Source organism: Malus domestica, chromosome 11 (genome assembly GCF_042453785.1).
Source record: "Malus domestica chromosome 11, GDT2T_hap1".
NCBI classification, from domain to species: Eukaryota; Viridiplantae; Streptophyta; class Magnoliopsida; order Rosales; family Rosaceae; genus Malus; species Malus domestica.
In genome coordinates this window covers 7,658,847-7,678,638 of record NC_091671.1, presented here as the reverse complement: position 1 = coordinate 7,678,638, position 19,792 = coordinate 7,658,847, and the positions used below count along the sequence as shown (strand labels likewise).

General features: G+C 43.4%; 2 protein-coding genes across 15 annotated transcripts; both read left to right on the top strand.

Annotated features, from left to right (window-relative positions):
* Positions 1–4,277: 4,277 nt before the first annotated feature.
* On the top strand, positions 4,278–5,376 carry LOC103416057 (mitogen-activated protein kinase homolog NTF6-like). Its single transcript, XM_070808801.1, has one exon. It carries the CDS (start codon positions 4,387–4,389, stop codon positions 5,176–5,178), a length of 792 nt encoding a protein of 263 aa, XP_070664902.1. The 5' UTR covers positions 4,278–4,386; the 3' UTR covers positions 5,179–5,376.
* A 6,122-nt stretch (positions 5,377–11,498) lies between these two features.
* LOC103449565 (callose synthase 10-like) lies at positions 11,499–19,792 on the top strand. 14 transcript variants are annotated; one of them, XR_011572935.1, is made up of 8 exons: positions 11,505–11,857; positions 17,140–17,229; positions 17,624–17,721; positions 17,811–17,899; positions 17,984–18,084; positions 18,531–18,661; positions 18,813–18,925; positions 19,482–19,792. XR_011572935.1 is itself a non-coding variant. In XM_029088342.2 (7 exons), exons 3-7 carry the CDS (start codon positions 17,636–17,638, stop codon positions 19,626–19,628), a joined length of 525 nt encoding a protein of 174 aa, XP_028944175.1. In that variant the 5' UTR covers positions 11,502–11,857; positions 17,140–17,229; positions 17,624–17,635; the 3' UTR covers positions 19,629–19,792. The 14 variants fall into 14 exon arrangements, 3 of the variants coding, with proteins under 3 accessions (XP_028944175.1, XP_028944176.1, XP_070663859.1); XR_011572941.1 differs by adding an exon at positions 12,081–12,151 and having other exon boundaries at positions 11,499–11,663; positions 11,739–11,857; positions 17,811–18,925; XR_011572933.1 differs by having other exon boundaries at positions 11,501–11,857; positions 18,217–18,925.

Below are 19,792 nucleotides of genomic sequence, written 5' to 3'. Positions count from 1 at the left end.
GACGGCCCTTGAAGAAAGTGTTCTTCGTTCATCGTTCTTCCAAGATCAAGCCCAACGGCCCTTTGGATCAACAATCATCCACCAATTCAAGATCAAGCCCCGACGGCCCTTGAAGAAAGTGTTCTTCGTTCTTCGTTCATCGTTCTTCCAAGATCAAGCCCCGACGGCCCTTAGATCAACCATCCACCAATTCAAGATCAAGCCTCGACGGCCCTTGAATAAAGCACCATCGTTCATCATCTGTTCATCCAAGATCAAGCCCCAACGGCCCTTTGGATCAACAACGTCGACAAATCCACACATCCAACTGTTCTTCAAGATCAAGCCCAAAAGCCCTTGAAGATCCGTTCATCACTGTTCTTCAAGATCAAGCCCAAACGCCCCTTGAAGATCCGTTCATCACTGTTCTTCAAGATCAAGCCCAAACGCCCTTGAAGATCCGCTCATCACCGTTATTCAAGATCAAGCCTCAAACGGCCCTTGAAGAAACATTCATCCTCAAGATCAAGCCCCAACGGCTCCTTGAAGATCCGCTCAAATCCACCTCCAAAGATCAAGCCCACGGCCCTTTGAAGAAACTTCCAACAGTTCATCCAAGATCAAACCTTGACGGCCATTGGATCAACGAAATATCAATCAACACCTTACGGAGATCGAATCAGAGGATCAAATTAGAGAGAGATTGTAACCCAAAACCATCAAAAAATACAAATATTTGTTTGTGCACGTTGTTCTTGTCTCTTTCGTTTCAGGAATTTTCCGTGTTCACAAATTGGCACGCCCAGTGGGACAATCTCTACCTCTCATCTCTTTCTCCGTTCAAGGAATCCAAGCACACCTCAAAGTCAATGGCATCAAGCAAGGGACAAGCCGTTCTTGCAACCACTGAGGGAAGGATCCTAAGCACTTCTGCTGCAAACGAACAATCCATTGGCGCCACAACCGCTCTTCAACATGCCACTTCAAAATTGGTGCCGCTAAAAGAGCAAGGGGAGCATCCAAGGTGTGAGTATGTCATCAACCTGACCTCACTGGGGGCACCGAAGCACGATGTTGGGGCGCACAAGATGACATCCCAAAGCAGCCAACGCATTCTTCATCAGCATCCTGGATGTCTAAAGGAAAGTCACGTCTATTGGTCGCACAAGTCATGACTATCGGCGTTACCTCCGTTGAAGAACAACTGGCTCAAATGAATGAAGCAATCGCAAGGCTAACCCGAACTGTGGAAGAAAAAGACTTGCAAATTGCAGCACTCGTCAATCGACTAGAGGCGCAGGACGGCGATAAACCCGACCCAGAGAATGATCCACTAAAAAGAAGAGATGACGAAGAAGATGAGTCTCAGGTGGAGAAAAACGATGCGAAGCCGGAGCCAGACCAAGCAGCGGCACTCATGGGATCTCTTTCTATCCAGCAGCTGCAAGAGATGATCACCAACACCATCAAGGCACAGTACGAAGGGAGCTCAAATACCTCCGGGTTGTACTCAAAGCCGTATTCAAAGAAGATCGACGCCTTAAGGATGCCGATGGGTTATCAACCACCAAAGTTCATGCAATTTGATGGAAAGGGAAACCCGAAACAGCACGTTGCCCACTTCGTTGAAACTTGCAACAACGCAGGAACCGAAGGGGATTACCTCGCCAAGCAGTTTGTGCGCTCGCTGAAAGGAAACGCCTTTGAGTGGTACACAGACCTAGAGCCTGAGTCCATCAACAGCTGGGAACAATTAGAGCGGGAATTCCTCAACCGCTTCTATAGCACCCGCCGCACTGTGAGCATGCTAGAGCTAACGAGCACAAAGCAGTGGAAAGACGAGCCAGTCATTGACTACATCAACAGATGGCGCACTCTAAGCCTCGACTGTAAAGACAGGCTCTCGGAAACCTCTTCAATCGAGATGTGCATCCAAGGCATGCAATGGGGTTTGCAATACATCCTTCAAGGCATTAAACCACGGACCTTCGAGGAATTGGCCACTCGCGCCCATGATATGGAGTTGAGCATCGCCCATCATGGGAAGAAGGAACCAATCGCCAACTACAAGAATGATAAAGTTCTTGAGACAAAGGTGGAAAAGGCTGCATGGAAACCCACCAAGGAAGCGATGACGGTCAACACATCTCCTGTCAAAATCTCCACACGAGGCAAGGCGATTCAAGCCGAAGGCTTTCGTGATCAAGAGATGCGTAGACGCACTTTGAAGGAGCTCGAGGAGAAAACTTATCCATTCCCCGACTCTGATGTGGTTGCCATGTTAGAAGACTTGCTGGAAAAGAAGGTGATCGGCTTGCCTGAGTGCAAACGGCCAGAAGAGATGAATCGCACCGACAGTCCAAGGTACTGTAAATTCCACCGCTTCATCAGTCATCCGACAGAAAAGTGCTTCGTGCTGAAAGATCTTATCATGAAGCTGGCTCAAAAAGGAATCATCGAGCTAGATCTTGACGATGTGGTGAAGTCAAACTATACCACCATCACTTCTGACTCTTCCGACTCGAAGTTTTCACCTCAACCGCTGGGGGCATCCTCCAAGATAAGCAAAATTGAAGGATGGACTCAAGTCACTCCTAAGAAATTGCACAAGAAGCATACGTCTCCTCCACAAGTCCGCCAATCGGAAAGGGGGCAAAGCAGCTCTTGTCAACCTTCAAAGCAACGTGAACGTGTTGAATATGATGAAATTGCGACACAAAGATCGTCCGTTGCCATCACGATGCGCGACTTCTTACCCGAAGACTTCTTCAATCACTCGGTCAAGGCTCCTTGCTACGAAGATTGCGAGGAACGACTCTCTCAGATCGCTTGACGAACAAATGCTCCTTGTTCGCATGAGCCTAAACTGGACGAACCAAAGCTCCTTGTCCGCACGAGCCTAAACTGTATGACACAAGGCTCCTTGCCTGCACGAGCCTAAACTGCATGGCACAACGCTCCTGGTCTGCACGAGCATAAAAGGCAACACCAACGCTCCTGGTCTGCACGAGCATAAAAGGCAACACCAACGCTCCTGGTCTGCACGAGCATAAAAGGCAACACCAATGCTCCTGGTCTGCACGAGCATAAAAGGCAACACCAATGCTCCTGGTCTGTACGAGCATAAAAGGCAACACCAATGGCTTCTTGCCTGCACGAGCCTAAACTGCATGGCACAACGCTCCTGGTCTGCACGAGCATAAAAGGCAACACCAACGCTCCTGGTCTGCACAAGCATAAAAGGCAACACCAATGCTCCTGGTCTGTACGAGCATAAAAGGCAACACCAATGGCTTCTTGCCTGCACGAGCCTAAACTGCATGGCACAACGCTCCTGGTCTGCACGAGCATAAAAGGCAACACCAACGCTCCTGGTCTGCACAAGCATAAAAGGCAACACCAATGCTCCTGGTCTGTACGAGCATATAAGGCAACACCAATAGCTCCTTGTCCGCACGAGCCTAAACTGTAGGACACAAGACTCCTTGCCTGCACGAGCCTAAACTGCATGGCACAACGCTCCTGGTCTGCACGAGCATAAAAAGGCAACACCAACGCTCCTGGTCTGCACGAGCATAAAAGGCAACATCAACGCTCCTTGCCTGCACGAGCTGAAACTGCAACACGACACCAAATGCTCCTTGTCTGCACGAGTTGAAACTGCAAACGACACCAACACTCCTTGCCTGCATGAGTTAAAACTGCAAACGGCACAAAAAGAAAATACCAAAAATATGTATGTATTTGAACTACGTTACGACTTGATCTCTTCTTTGGAGGGGTACGTAGGCAGCTCGAATATTCAAAATTTGAGTTCAGTCACACCAAAATAAGGAATAAAGATTTAATTAAAAGTTTTTGATGCTATTACAATTTCTTTGTACAAAAAAAAAAGAGAAAAAAAATACATATGTTATATATATATATATATGTAAATGTGAAGCGGTTGCTATCATTTGCATTGCTGATTGAGCTTCGCGTGAAGAAGGCATAGTCTCTGCTACGCTCTGTGAGGTCCAAAAGAATCAAGTCCTGCTTCTGCTCCGTTCTCATCCTCATTTCAAATCTTCTTCAACGCCTAACCCGACAGTCAGGCCCGGCACGAAGCCCATTTGAACCACAGCAGCAGAGGCGCTGAAATGGGCCATGAAGCACACGTCGAGTCATCAAGACCTTTCATTCCTATCTTGGACCCCACCTCGGGAGCACAGTACCATCTTCATCCCAGCAGCTCGCTTTCTCTGCAGCCCATGAACTCCCTCAAGCCACAGGCCCAGGTCTCCCTTCAATTTCACAGGCCCACCCTTTCCATTTCCATCTCTCTCTTCTGCGTTTGTCAGCTTGAGAACTCCGCAGGGCTTTCTTCATTTTCTTTCTGTAAGAGGATTAAGAGGAAGGAAGAAAGAGATGGAGGGTTCGCAAAAAGAAGGGATTCCTCTGTATGGAGGCAAGTATTTACAGTACAACATTCTGGGTAATCTCTTTGAAGTCTCCGCCAAGTATGCTCCTCCTATTCACCCAGTCGGTCGCGGTGCTTATGGCATCGTTTGCTGTGCAACAAACTCTGAGACAAAGGAAGAAGTTGCAGTCAAGAAGATTGGGAATGCATTTGACTATAGGATTGATGCGAAGAAGACGCTTCGAGAGATAGAACTCCTTTGCCATATGGATCATGACAATGTTATCAAAATTAAGGACATCATAAGGCCGGCAGATAGGGAAAAGTTCAATGATATTTACATTGTGTATGAATTGATGGACACTGACTTGAATCAGATAATAAACTCCAGCCAGGCTTTGATAGATGATCACTGTCAATATTTCCTGTATCAATTACTGCGAGGATTGAAGTACATACACTCTGCAAATGTTTTGCACCGCGATCTGAAACCAAGCAACCTGCTTCTCAGTGCAAATTGTGACCTTAAGATTTGTGACTTTGGGCTTGCAAGAACTACATCAGAGACAGATTTCATGACAGAATATGTTGTAACTCGTTGGTATCGAGCCCCTGAGTTACTACTCAACTGTTCAGAATACACCGGAGCAATTGATATTTGGTCATTAGGGTGCATCGTCATGGAGATTCTTAGGAGGGAACCACTGTTTCCCGGTAAAAACTATGTTCAGCAGTCGAGTCTTATAAATGGGCTCCTAGGTTCACCAGATGAATCAGATCTTGGTCTTTTAAAGAAGTGATAATGCTAGGAAGTATGTTAAGCAGCTCCTCTGAGCCCCGGCGCACCCCGCCAACCAATCACCGAGCTCGTCTCCTACGACACCGCCGACGGCGTATACGACGTCGCATGGTCTGAGTCCCACGACTCCCTCCTAGTCGCCGCCATCGCCGATGGCCCCGTTAAGATCTACGACACCGCTATGGTCCCATACTCGCCGGAGATCCGGCAACCCGTCGTGTACTCACTTCATCACGGCCACAACCGCGTCCTCGCCGTCGATTCCTCCATTACATGTACAGAGTTAGTGGAGAAGCTTAAGGAGTTCTGTGGCTACTCTGTGGAATTGAAGTGTCCATTGCCGAACGGAGATTTAGAGACCTTGATTGCCGTAAAGTCCGACGAGGATTTGACGAATATCATCGAAGAGTACGGTCGAGCTTCTTCTCCGCTTCGTCCTCTGAAGATCAGAGCCATTCTCGCGCCGCCGAAATCCCCAATTTCCCCCAATTTCTGAAACCAGGCAGATCTTCGTGAAAACCCTAACGGGGAAGACAATCACTCTCGAGGTCGAGAGTTCGGATACCATCGATAACATAAAGGTTGGTTCCAGATCTGAGTTCACTTGCCCCGGTCACTTCCTCGCCGTTCTGCCCGGATGTCGTCTGTACCATCCGCCACTTCCACTGCTTGCACTATCCTCAGTGTCCAGCCTTTCTCCTCCGCCGCCCAAATGACATCCGTCAACAATCTCGCCGCCAATTTTGCCACATGCTCTCGCCTCGTCAAAACTGCTGCCGGAGTAAAATTGATCTACTATTCGAAAAGTCTTTCATTTATAGGTGCCAAAGATGGTGACAGTCTGAAAATAACAAAACCTCTAGAGGATCCAATTTTGCAGCAGTACTGCTTCATGGCAAGAGAATTTGGGATTTGGTTGTCACGATGAGGGTCCACATATATTGAGCCCTTCACGGCAGGCCCGCATCAGTAATCCGATAGTCGAAGCCCTGTTCTCGAAGCTCTCCGACGACGTCGTTCTGAATATCCTCGTCAAGCTCAAGGAGGACCCGCGGGACTGGGCTCTACTCACCTGCACCAAGATCTCCTCCATGATCAGCTACACTGCTTTTTGCAGTAGATGAGGCACCAAAGCTAGATGCAGGGCATGCCGCATGTGGCTCCATCCAACCCATACGGCCTGGACCAGGTCCCATGGCACAAGGATCATCGCTGGGACAGGAACAGGAGCTTTCCTCAGTTTTTGGAATTTTCTTCTTGCTTTGGATCTCTGCCGAGGGATGAGTGGGCTGTGCTGTGTGCCTGTGCTCAGTAACGGTGCTCTGTGGCTGTGCTCGGTGGCAGTGCAACGGATGCGCCATGGTTGTGCTCAGTAGCAGTGCAACGGGTGTGCGGCGGCTGTGTTCGGTGGTTGGGCTCAGTGGCTATGCTCTGGGTTCTAGCTGGATCCGACGTCAAGATCACCTTCACCTCCTCCGTCTCTTGCCTCGCAGCTGCCACCAACTTCAAAGACCGCTGTCAAACGACTAGCCGGTCGAGAAGCTCTTCCCCGAAGCTCGGCTCCATCCCTGCAAATTCCTCACCCCATCATCCAATTTTATATGAAAAAATATATAATAAAAAAGGGGATGGTGGATCAAAGATGGGGAACAGCCAGATCAAAAGCCTCTAGTGGTGCATGGGCACCATGTGAAAAAAAAAAAAAAAAAAAAAAAAAAAAGAAAGAATGGCGCGTCTGGCACCATGTGCAGAAAAAGAAAAAAAAAAAAAATATATATATATATATATATATATATATATATATATATATATATATATATAAAGAAGTAAATGGATCCTTGGTGGCTAGCACCATGCAAAAAAAAAGGGAAAAGGTTTTGGAATGGTGGATCAGTCCATGTGAAAAATTAATATGTATGTATGTGTGTGTGTGCATAATATTATGCATGTTTACGGCAAAAAAAAAAAAAAAAAAAAATGCATCGAGAGAAATAAAGTCCGTTTTATTCATTTTTTCTGGAAATTTTACATAAATTTGCATTATACATACTTAAAAAAAAAAAAATCAAGTTTACAAGAGGGGATCTTCAAGGACGATCAGGTGGCGCCTCACAACTCGGCAGAGCTCCAGGAAGAGAAGGCGTCGGAGGTTGGCTGTTTGAAGCCTCAGCAGTCGGTACAGCCCCAGAAGACGAAGGTAAATGCTGCTGGAACAAACCCACAAACCTCCGATGATCAAGTAAAATCTGACCATCAGATTCCTGCATCTGGTCAATTTTCCTCTTCATGTTTGTGGCATAGTTGTGTGCAAGCTTGTGCAACTGTTTATTCTCATGCTTGAGCCCTCTGATCTCCTGTTTGAGACTCATCACTTCAGCCGCCAACGATTCAACTTGACGGGTTCGAGCAAATAGGCGTTGGGCCATGTTGGACACAGAACCCGCACACTGCACACTAAGAGCCAGGGACTCCTTAACAGCCAACTCATCAGACCGCCTGGAAAGTAGTCTGTTATCTTTGGGAGTGACAAGGTTCCGGGCCACCACCGCAGCGGTCATATCATTCTTCATCACCGAATCCCCAACAGTAAGAGGACCAGTAGGGGATATGAAGGATGGGCGCCATATGTTGTCTGGAGAAGGCGGGACTGCCTCTTCACCAAGATTCAAGTCAAAACGACAATCGGAGGGCCCTGACATTTTCAAAGTGTTGAAGAAAGAAGAGGTCGGACAAATCAAGATCTTAGAAGTGCAAGAGGGGAGTTTTCACAAGCGAAAATTCAAGTGTGCTTTGAAACGAACTGCATGCCTCTATAAAAAATCAGCACTCGACGGGATTTCAGAGATCGAAGAGGCGAGCTCAGAATTCGAAGAGGCCATTCAAAAATCGAAGAGGCAAGCTCAGAAATCGGAGAAGCATCTTGCTTTTCCAGACGCGTCAACACCCGTCACACGCAAACTCAGCTTTGCGGAAATCACGGGCAATTTGTTAAAGCGCCAATCCCAGATATCGAAGAGGCGCCAGTCTTTTCAGCCTCGTCATCACCTGTCATATGCACACTCAACTTTGCGCAAATCACGGGCAATTTGTCGAAGATTTTTCGGTGAAGGAGAAAGCACGTGAAATTTTACTGTTCAATCACGCGTTAGTTGTCGACACGAGTGAAAGAATAGTACCTCTACAAGTATTAAAGAACTTCCTATAAACTGTCTACCTTCACCCTACATAGTAAGGCAGACATACATAACATTTCTTCATCTCCAAAAATGCTTTCCCAACGAAACCTCTCGAGTCATTCAGTGTTCCTTATTCCTTGGGGTACCTCTGCAAGCCAATGACTCCAAAGCAAAAGTATCTCATATCACCAGGGTAGAAAGCAAGAGTATCTCATATCATGCGTTCTCTCTGTCCTTTCCTTTGTCCTTGTTCTTACCTACAAAGACAAGGATAAAGAAAACAATATGCCGGAACTTCCACTCAAACTCGGGTAAGGAACCGACTGCTTGGAACCCTTCCCTGATTGCCTACCTAGCACTGCTCTCGAGTACTCGTTTCGCACTGCTGCTGTACTTCCAAAGAAGCTGCCACATCTGCCTGGAGAACAGATAAGGCAAGTGAAAATGATACCTTGCAGCATGTGGAGACAAGGTGCAGAAGGAACAAGCAGAGAAGAATGCGGTTTGCACAGTCAACTCAGCAGAAGGAGTCCGAACTGAGGAACTCGAGAAGCTGCCATATCTGCCTGAAGAAACAAGCAGAGAAGAATGCAGCATGCACAGCCAACTCGGCAGAAAGAGTCTGAGATGAAGAACTCGTTTTGACCCTCAAATTCTTGGGTCGACTTACTAGGCGTTGTGGGCTGCACGTGCCGATTCACCACCCTTGAATCGAATCCTTAAAGATCAAGTCACCAACTGGAAGAAGAGTTCATCAATCTTGAAGATCATACCGTTGACCAAACCGCTCAGGTGTGAATTAGAAAGATTGAACAAAGAAACAGGTTGTCACCTTTACCTCGTGCCTGCTTGTCATGTGTTCGAGTCAACCTTCAAGAATCAAGCCTCAACGGCCCTTGAAGAAGCTTTCAGCCAAATTCGAAATCAAGCATCGACGGCCCTGGAAGAAATCACAAGTCTGATTCAAGATCAAGTGTCTACCACCCTTGAATCAAAACCTAGTTCAAGATCAAAGCTGTGGAAAGTCAACAAGCGCAACAAAATACGTGCCGATTCATCCACTACCAAAGCCAAAAATCATTTACCACATGAAGCTCCTTGTGGCCCAATTTCAACCTTCAAGATCAAGCCTCGACGATCCTTGAAGAAATTTCAAACAAAAGTTCAAGAACAAGCCTCAACGGCCCTTGAAGAAATCTCAAGCCCAATTCAAGATCAAGCCTCAACGGCCCTTGAAGAAATCTCCAGCCCAATTCAAGATCAAGCCTCGATGGCCCTTGGATCGACATCTATAATAAGGGACTTCAAAACGCATCTCCTACACGTGACAAGCACATGTATACGACGTGCCTTGAAGTGGGGGCATTTGTAGACATCGAAATTTCGGTAAATAAATGTTGACCGATAAATCAAAGTGTCAACGCTCATGTATTACATAAATTTTACACGTAGCGTGTGACTCAACGAAAATTGAAATGAGTTGGAAAAGTCATCAAATAGGACACGTGTCAACACCTGGCAGAAACGACTTATTTCATCCGGGATATTATATTCAAAATTAGGCCTTGGAAAATTCTATAAATATAAGCCCATTTCATTCATTTAAGAGGGAATTGATATTACACCTTGAAGCTCTGAAGCTCTGAAACTCCGAAGCTCTCAAGCATCCACGTTCCCGAAGAATCAAGAAAGCCTTCTTCGTTCTTCGTTCATCGTTCTTCCAAGATCAAGCCCCGACGGCCCTTGAAGAAAGTGTTCTTCGTTCATCGTTCTTCCAAGATCAAGCCCAACGGCCCTTTGGATCAACAATCATCCACCAATTCAAGATCAAGCCCCGACGGCCCTTGAAGAAAGTGTTCTTCGTTCTTCGTTCATCGTTCTTCCAAGATCAAGCCCCGACGGCCCTTAGATCAACCATCCACCAATTCAAGATCAAGCCTCGACGGCCCTTGAATAAAGCACCATCGTTCATCATCTGTTCATCCAAGATCAAGCCCCAACGGCCCTTTGGATCAACAACGTCGACAAATCCACACATCCAACTGTTCTTCAAGATCAAGCCCAAAAGCCCTTGAAGATCCGTTCATCACTGTTCTTCAAGATCAAGCCCAAACGCCCTTGAAGATCCGCTCATCACCGTTATTCAAGATCAAGCCTCAAACGGCCCTTGAAGAAACATTCATCCTCAAGATCAAGCCCCAACGGCTCCTTGAAGATCCGCTCAAATCCACCTCCAAAGATCAAGCCCACGGCCCTTTGAAGAAACTTCCAACAGTTCATCCAAGATCAAACCTTGACGGCCATTGGATCAACGAAATATCAATCAACACCTTACGGAGATCGAATCAGAGGATCAAATTAGAGAGAGATTGTAACCCAAAACCATCAAAAAATACAAATATTTGTTTGTGCACGTTGTTCTTGTCTCTTTCGTTTCAGGAATTTTCCGTGTTCACAACGACGGCTCAAGAGATACTCAGACGGACTAGACTGGCGTGGATTGATTACGCAGTGGCAAAAGGTGTTCTGAAAGAGCATCTTATCCTCCTGGCAAATAGCATGACGTGCTGGAAATTTTGTCAGCTTCAATTCTCCTGGATATAAAGCACTATCTCGAGCATTAAATATTAGGAAAACTAATGAAAAGAGTTTGAAAAATTTAAGTTTTCATGATAAAGACAAAATAAAGGGTAAAGTGAATAGTACCAGGATTGACTTTTTAGTGTAAAAATATGGTTTTTCGTTAAAGTGAACAGTACCGGATGCTTTTCGTTAAAGTTCCCAAAAATATTTAAGTACCATTTACAGAAGCAACATTTTTTGTGAGTAATTGAACTCTTTTGTCTAATTATGTGAATGGCATGTACCTTTGGGTCGTGGTTAGATGAACTACAATCACACCTAATTGTAGTAATTTAGGCCCAAAATATAATTCAAGACCAAATAGCCCATTAGTACCCTAGTATGAAATTATACATATACTAAAGCCCAGTTCTCCGGCACTGTTTTGCACTGTTAAGAACAGTGGAATGTCGGAAATGCCCTATCCTTCTCCTTGCTTTACCGTTCTCTGGCCTTTTTTTCACAGTAAAAAGACTCTTATACCCTTCCTCTCCACCTGTTGATCATCCTTACGTCTTCTAGGTTTGCCTCTTCTCGACTCTTCTGCTTCATTCCGCTTCTCTCATCCAAAAAAATTAATCGCTGCTTCTCAAACTCTCTCTGTCTCGCACCGCCACCACGAGGCGCTGCAGCCACTCAAAGGCTGGGTCTCCAAAGGCGTTGTTTTGTAAAACCCTCTCTACTCAAGGCAAGTAATTTCGTGCCCAATTTGGAATTTAAATCTATTTACTTTTTTAAGTTGATTTGGGGTTACTGAAATCAGCTATGGAAAATCTGCCATCGTCTGAGAAATCTCAAGATTCCAGTATTCAAATTTTGGGTTCTCTTCAGATTTCACAATTGTGAACTTGGCAGCCAGTGCAACTGGTTACAGAGCTTCCTGTGAGTTAAAGTTTTAAAATTTTGTTTGAATTTTTTTAGAGTTTTTATCATTTTTGTTATCTCTGCTGCTGCTTTGCATTTTTTTTATTTATGATTTTTATGCGCTGTTTATGTGTAGCCATTCGAATTAGTGTTTCTATTTTGATTAGGCAGCTTGAAGAATTTGGTAAATAGGGTTAAAAGCAATCTGATTTGAATGTTGATAGCATTCGTTTTGTTTTAGAACTCAAAGCCATCAACAACTTATTGGCCCTTGCAGTTGGATTAAAGCAAAAGAAAAGTGTGAACAGGATTGTAAGAGAGAGAGAGAAAGCTTGATTTGGGTTGTAAGAAAAATGATTCTCATTACACTACTCTGATATCTCATTACACAAGGATATATACATCAATAATTATATCCTAGTCAGCAATACATAACCGACTATATCAAACTTAGCTTAATAGCTAAGCTGAGTACTAATCTAGTGCATTGTGTGCATTACAATCTGGTGGTCCTTCATTCTCCTTAATACACCCCCTCAAGCAAAAGGAAGAAGGGCGAACTGAAAGCTTGAACCGAAGCTGTGCAAATCGATCAGCAGGGAGGGATTTGGTAAAGATATCAGCGAGTTGGAGTAAGGAAGCCACATGATGAACACTGATATGTCCCAGAAGAACCTTTTCGCGGATGTAGTGATAATCGATCTCTACATGTTTAGTACGGGCATGAAATACTGGGTTGAAAGCTAGAGCAATGGCACTCTTGTTATCACAGAAAACACTCGGGGTTTTCAGAAGAGGAAAGGAAATGTCAACCAGAATTTTGCAAACCCAACTGAGTTCGGCAGCAGTATGAGCAAGAGAGCGATACTCAGCTTCAGTAGAAGAACGAGCTACTGTACATTGTTTCTTGGCACTCCAGGAGATGAGATTGGGTCCAAGAAACACACAGTATCCACTAGTAGAACGTCTGTCCACAGGGCAACCTGCCCAATCAGCATCAGTCCATGCTGTAAGAATTTGCCGACCTTTGGTAAACCACAACCCGGAGTCAAGGGTACCCTTCAAGTACCGGAGAATCCGTTTGACAGCCTGCAAATGAATAGTCCGGGGAGTATGCATGTACTGACAAACCTGGTTGACTGCAAAAGCCAAATCCGGTCGTGTCCAAGTAAGATATTGAAGGGCACCAACGGTGGAGCGATAAGAAGTAGGATCTGTGAGAGGAGAACCAGAGTGATCCAACTTTATGGAACTAACGGGAGTGGTGCAGGGTTTGACCCAAGCATATCTGTCTTCTTAAGTAAGTCCAAGGCATATTTGGACTGATGAAGAAACAATCATTTTGCAGATCGGTGAACCTCAATGCCGAGAAAATAATGAATATCACCTAAGTCTTTGACTGGAAATAAGGATTGAAGCTGGGAAATAATGGACTGACAGAGGGCAGGGGAACTTCCAGTGATAATGATATCATCCACATACACTAAGATGAAGGTGATGAAAGAGTCTTTCTTGATGAAGAGACTAGTGTCCGAGGAAGAAGAAGAGAAACCCAACGAAACCAGTGCGCTGTAGAAGGCTTCATACCAAGCTCGGGGAGCTTGTTTGAGTCCATAGAGAGACCGTTTGAGTTTACAAACATGGTGAGGCTTAGACTGATCCACAAAACCAGGAGGTTGAACCATATACACATCTTCTTTGAGATAGCCATGCAGAAAAGCATTACTGACATCTAACTGATGTACAAACCAATCATAGCTCACAGCAAGAGACAAAAGTATTCTGATGGTGGTCGGCTTTGCTACAGGGCTAAAGGTTTCAGAAAAATCGAGGCCTTCTTGTTGATGAAACCCTTTAGCTACCAACCGAGCCTTGTATCGGTCTATTGAACCATCAGCTTTGTGCTTAATTTTGAATACCCATTTACACCCAACTAAATTGTAACTTGGATGAGAAGATACTAATTCCCAAGTACCAGTGGATTGAAGTGCTTGATATTCATCTGTCATGGCTTTTACCCAAGCAGGATGCTTGGAGGCTTGAAGATAAGTAGTAGGGGTCGGAGGAATGATGGTGAGTGGATCAACGGAAGGGGAGAGATGATGCTTAGTGGCTGTAAAGATCTTAGGCTTAGAAATACCGGCTTTGGCTCGGGTAATCATGGGATGGTGGTTGTTGGGATAGTTGTAGGAGGGGGGACAGGAGAAGAAGAAGAGGGAGGAGGGAGGGGTACTGATGAGGAGGAAGGTGAAGATGAGGGATTTTGTAGAATGGCAGGAGGGGTTGGAGTATGATGAATAGGTATAGTAAGAGAAATAGGGTGAGATAATGAAGGAGAAGAAATAGAAGGAGAGGATACAGTAGGAGAAGGTAAAGGGAGAGAGTGCTTGAAAGGGAAAAGAGTTTCATCAAACACCACATGTCTCAAAATGTATAACCTGTTAGTAACCGGATCAAGACAACGGTAACCGCTGTGATTCAAGCTGTATCCCAAGAACACACAAAGTTTACTCTTTGGATCTAACTTACTGGATGAGTAAGGTTGGAGCCAGGGATAACATGCACACCCAAAAGTCTTCAAGAGATGATATGGAGGTGGAGCTTTGAAGAGTAATTCCCAAGGATTGATAGAAGAAGCCTGAGGAGGAAGGCGATTGATGAGATATACTGCAGTTTGAAAAGCCTCAATCCAGTACTGAGAAGGTAAGCCATTGTGAGATAATAAAGTTCGACCCATTTCAACCACATGTCTATGTTTGTGTTCCGCACATCCATTCTGCTCAGGAGTGTGAGGACAACTCAATTGATGAGTTATGCCTTGAAGATTAAAGAAGCTTTGCAAAGTAGCACTTAAGAACTCACCCCCTGAATCAGATCGCAAACGTTGAACTTTGCTGTCGAAAAGAGTTTGAACTTTGAGAACAAAAGTCTGAAGAACAGAACACACATCGGATTTATAATGCAGTGGATAGAGCCAGCTATATTTAGTGAAATCATCAACTAGTATTAGATAATAGCGATATCCAGTACAAGAAGAGGTGGGGGAAGGACCCCATACATCAGCATGAACAAGATGAAATGGCCGAGTAGATTTACAAGGTAAAACAGAAAATGGCAATCTTGAAGCCTTCCCAAATTGACAATCAGAACAAACAGACTTCTGAGAATGTGAACCAGCAACAGACAAGTGACCTTTATTTACTATTTTATTGAAAACTAGACTTGAAGGATGACCAAGCCGTCTGTGCCATGTAGTGATATCAGCTTTAGCAATCATTAGAGCATGAGGTGAAATAGCAATGCCAGAAACACCAGTAGAAGCATGCCAGTAGAAAGGGTACAATCCTCCTTCACTGGGGCCCTGGAAAAGCATCATCCCAGTTCTTAGATCCTTGATGTAGAATCCAAAGGGATCAAAAGTCAGCGAGCAACAGTTGTCATACACAAATTTATAAACGGACAGGAGATTATGAGAGGCTTGAGGAACTAATAACACATCATGAAGTTTGAACACAGCATTAGGAGTGCGTATTAAAGCATTTCCAGTATGAGAAATACACAAACCTTTGCCATCACCCACGAAAAGTTGTTCAGTGCCTGTGTATGGTGTGGCAGAGTTTAGCGAGGCTGGATCAGGAGTGACATGATGAGTCGCTCCACTGTCAGTAATCCAGTAGCTTGGAGGATGGGATCCAGTCAGAGCATTGAAACCCATGGGAGGGGAACAATGAGAAGCAAATTGGGAGAGAGAGCCACAATAGAGAGCAGAGTGACCATATTGATTACAAAGCTGACAAGGAATGGATTGTCCAGGTTGGGATGGTCCAGGAATAGGACCAGAGTGTGCACCAGAAAATGAGGAACGAGAGGGAGCAGGACCAAGAATACCTCCAGAGAAATTATGTTGGCGATTAGCACCAAAGTTGCGATTCTGAGGAAAGCGATTACGATTGTGGTATTGATTGCGATTCTGATTCTGATATTTGCCTCTGAAGTTGCCTCTGAAAGAAGGAGAACCAGACGAGCCTTGTTGAGCAGTATAAGCATGGAAGGGTGCAGAACTTGAGGATGTAGAGCCTTGTCGAGTCTTGCGTTTTTGAAGGGAAATCTCCTTACTAAGTAGAAGACCATGGAGTTCATCACCATTAACAGACTCAGTTCTTGTCTCGATTGAGTCAACAAATGATTCATACTCATCTGGGAGACCAGCGAGAATATAAGCCACAAGATCTGAATCAGAAATCGATTCACCAGCAGCAGCAAGCTTATCAGAGATGTCCTTAATAGTGTTGAGATACTCAGTCATGGAAGCATCACCTTTCTGAATAGTCTGGATTTTAGATCGGAGACTATGAACATGAGTACGCGAAGCGCCTGCGAAACGACGTTCAAGAGACTGCCACAGAGAACGAGAATCTTCCATTCCAATGGTCAGAGGAAGAAGATCTTCAGCAAGAGTGGAGTTGATCCAAATCGTCAAGATTTGGTCACGTTCACACCACAGTTCGTACGCAGAGTTAGGAATCTGAGATCCAGACGAATCACGAACACACGGAGGAGGACAAGGATCATCTCCAATAAGAAGCCCAAAAAGCTTGAATCGCTTCAGAACAGGAAGAAATAAGCGACGCCAGGTGATGAAATTGTGCCGATTGAGTTTCGTCGGAACCATTCCAGCAATGTTTTGAACAGTAATCGTCGCAATCGATGGAGGCACATTAGTAGAGATCTCACCAAGAGGAGTAGGACCAGAAGAGGTAGCTGGAGGAGAGGAATCAGAGGAGGATGGATGAGGCGCCATAGCGATTGCAGACAGAATGCACGAGAGAGAGAAAAGATCTGTTTGGGAGATCAGAAAATAAAAAAAAAATACGAGAAGGAGGTAAGATCTGTTTGGGAGATAAGAAAAAAAATCCAAGAAATTAAGAAAAGGAGGGAAGCGAAGGATCGACGTCGGTGGACTCCGGCGAAGATACCATGATGAAGTTATGAATCTGTGCAGTTGATGAGAGAGAGAGAGAAAGCTTGATTTGGGTTGTAAGAAAAATGATTCTCATTACACTACTCTGATATCTCATTACACAAGGATATATACATCAATAATTATATCCTAGTCAGCAATACATAACCGACTATATCAAACTTAGCTTAATAGCTAAGCTAAGTACTAATCTAGTGCATTGTGTGCATTACAATCTGGTGGTCCTTCATTCTCCTTAATAGTTTCTTGACCCGTTGTTTAGTTTCTTCTATCTTTGAATTCTTTGGATTTAATTTCTCATTGTTATTCAATTTCGTAGTTCTTATCAAGTGCTTCTCCACCAGTTCACCTAGACGATTGCCACCACCAGTTCACCCAAATCCAATGAATTGCGCCGCACCACCAATAGGTAAGCAATTTATCCTACTCTAGATTTCAAATATTTCTTTTTAGGTCTGTACATGTGTGTATGACAATTCATTTAAATGTTATACCTAATTTTTTGCATTTAGGAACATAAAAGGGAAATTAGGTGAGGGTTTTTTTCTTCAAATGGGTTGATACTTTTGGCCTGAAAGTATTTAATGCCTTCTAGGGAATCTTGAACACGGTTTGGGCGAGTGATAGTTGTCTAATGCTTGGAAGGCAGCTCTAAAAAATTTAAATTATGTTTCTGAGTTTTCTTTTCTTCTAATTACATAAAATTGATATTGTCATGTAGTTATTTGTTTGTGCTTTGTTTGTGCTTTGTTCATCGATTTCTTTCTTCTCAAAATTTTCGCTTCGTTTTATATAATGCACAGAAAGAAGGGGGAATGTCCGAATTGGAGAAAGGTGCAGTTAAGGCTGTTCAAGATCTTTATGACGTTGTGCACCATGACATCCTTTCTATGGACCTGAGGTCAGTTAAACATGTGTTATGTGTATGGGTAGAGTTTCCATTGCTTGATTCTCCTCTACTTATATCACTTTATTGGCTGCCAATTTTAGGAAAAACTACGAGACATGGGAATTGTTGTCAAATGCAAGGACAGAAGGTCGTGTATTTGCAAAGTTGAAGTGGCCCAAGGACCGAGTTGGTATGTTTGAGTAGATTACCTGATCTCCTTAGTTGGATTTAGGTTTAATGCTCAGTAGTATGTTGTGCTTCTGCTGCTTTTTAGTTATCAAGGATATGCAGGGAGCGCAAGTGAAAAATTGTATTCACTGTGTTGATGCATTATTGAACGAGAGACCCAAAAGGAAGGACAGATTCAATCTCAAAGTCTGTCAGCTTTCACTTCTTCATTTTGATTGCTCTTCGAAATTTGAATGCATGAGTTTTTTTATTTTATTGGGATTAGTTTACCTGAGATGGGTTTTGGTAATCATCTGTTATTTTATGATTTGGTTATAGCATGCGAATCATTGGTTCTTTAGAAAAGATTACGGAAGTTGAGCAATTTCAGAAAAAATGCGATTATCATTTTCTAGAGATCATGGCATGCCCTTCCATTATTTTTTTGGTGGTTGTAAAATTATGACCTGACATGGAAGTGGGTTTGGACAAGATTTATTTTTTATTTTTTATTACATCTGTAGTGTCATGTTGGCATTATTGCTTACGTATAAATGCGAGTGTATTTTACATCTATCTAATGACTTTAATTTTGATCTCCGCATTTTCAATGTTCACTAATGCCTTTAATTGTCCTCTTTTTTACATCTTAGTGATGATACAAAAGCTCCATAGAAAACATATCAGCTTTCGACTCAAATTTCGATGGTGCCCCTATCATCTCTCCAAAAACCAAAGCAACCCAAAGCAATTCCAGAATCATTTTTACGTGTCCCAAAATACAGTGTGTATATATTCATCTCAAATTTATTCATCTCACAAACATTCATATCACAAACATTCATATCAAGTTCGTAGTTTTTCATTGTTCTCAATTCCACACTACTCAATGTTTAATAACACTTTTATTTTCCTCTATTTACTTTTTTTATTAGTGATGTTGCAGCAAAGGAAATATCAGACACAACTCTTACTCCAAAGGCTCCAACCAGAAATGTATAAGATTCCCCAAGCATTTCTGAAACCATATTTATGGCTGCAAAACAGAGTATGTATACCCTTTCATTGTTCTATATTTTTTGAATTATTAACTACCTATTAAACATGATTTCTTTATCCCATTCGCTAAAAACTCAAATAGTTCACTAGATTTCTTTATCATAGTATCTTTTGACCATCTTTTGTATGTAAATAGGACAATTTCGTAATTCTTTTTGTATGTAAATAGGATTATCCACCAAATCTTTTGCACATAAAATAGTATGTACATATAGATCAAGTATTTTTGTATGTAAATAGTTCTATACACAAAATTCCATACAATTTTCAATCCCGCAGCATCGCACGGGCATCTCTTACTAGTATTATTTATTGGTTTACAATACTTGCTATTAGGAATACATAATGAATAAGACTATCTTATTCCGAATTTGAGAAATCAGAATCTATGAACTCTTTAGATTTAGGTATTTTAAAATCAATTATGATGGTCTGATTTTAATTGCACAATATTCACATAAGCACATGCATGACATGAGACAAATAGAGAGACTTACCATTTGATGGATTCTTGTAACACAACCTTCATATTCCATATCCCGTAGATAATACGGCGTAATCGGGATCCTCAAGGCCATTGGTGGACTACAAATTGTTTGGTCGGTTTCATTAGGCATATTGCTTCCCTTGCCTATCATTGTCACGAGCCCCATGATCAGGTTGATCATGATTGTCAGGAGGCCCATGATTAGAATCGTCATCACCTTTATAATGATTGTCACGAGGCTCATGATCGGAACCATCCATCTCACCTGATGGATGACAAGGGTGTTACAACACAACAATATTTTTTATAAGGAAAAAATTGTATGCATTTCAAAAATTGGGTTCAATAGATAATTACCAGTTTCATCAA

Bases quoted from the DNA above. Each gene is read 5' to 3' on its own strand.
- LOC103449565 (XM_029088342.2), top strand. From the start codon at position 17,636: ATGTCCGAATTGGAGAAAGGTGCAGTTAAGGCTGTTCAAGATCTTTAT. The intron at 17,722-17,810 runs GTCAGTTAAACA...TGCCAATTTTAG, and splicing joins ATCCTTTCTATGGACCTGAG to GAAAAACTACGAGACATGGG. The intron at 18,926-19,481 runs GTATGTATACCC...CATATCCCGTAG, and splicing joins ATTTATGGCTGCAAAACAGA to ATAATACGGCGTAATCGGGA.
- LOC103416057 (XM_070808801.1), top strand. From the start codon at position 4,387: ATGGAGGGTTCGCAAAAAGAAGGGATTCCTCTGTATGGAGGCAAGTAT.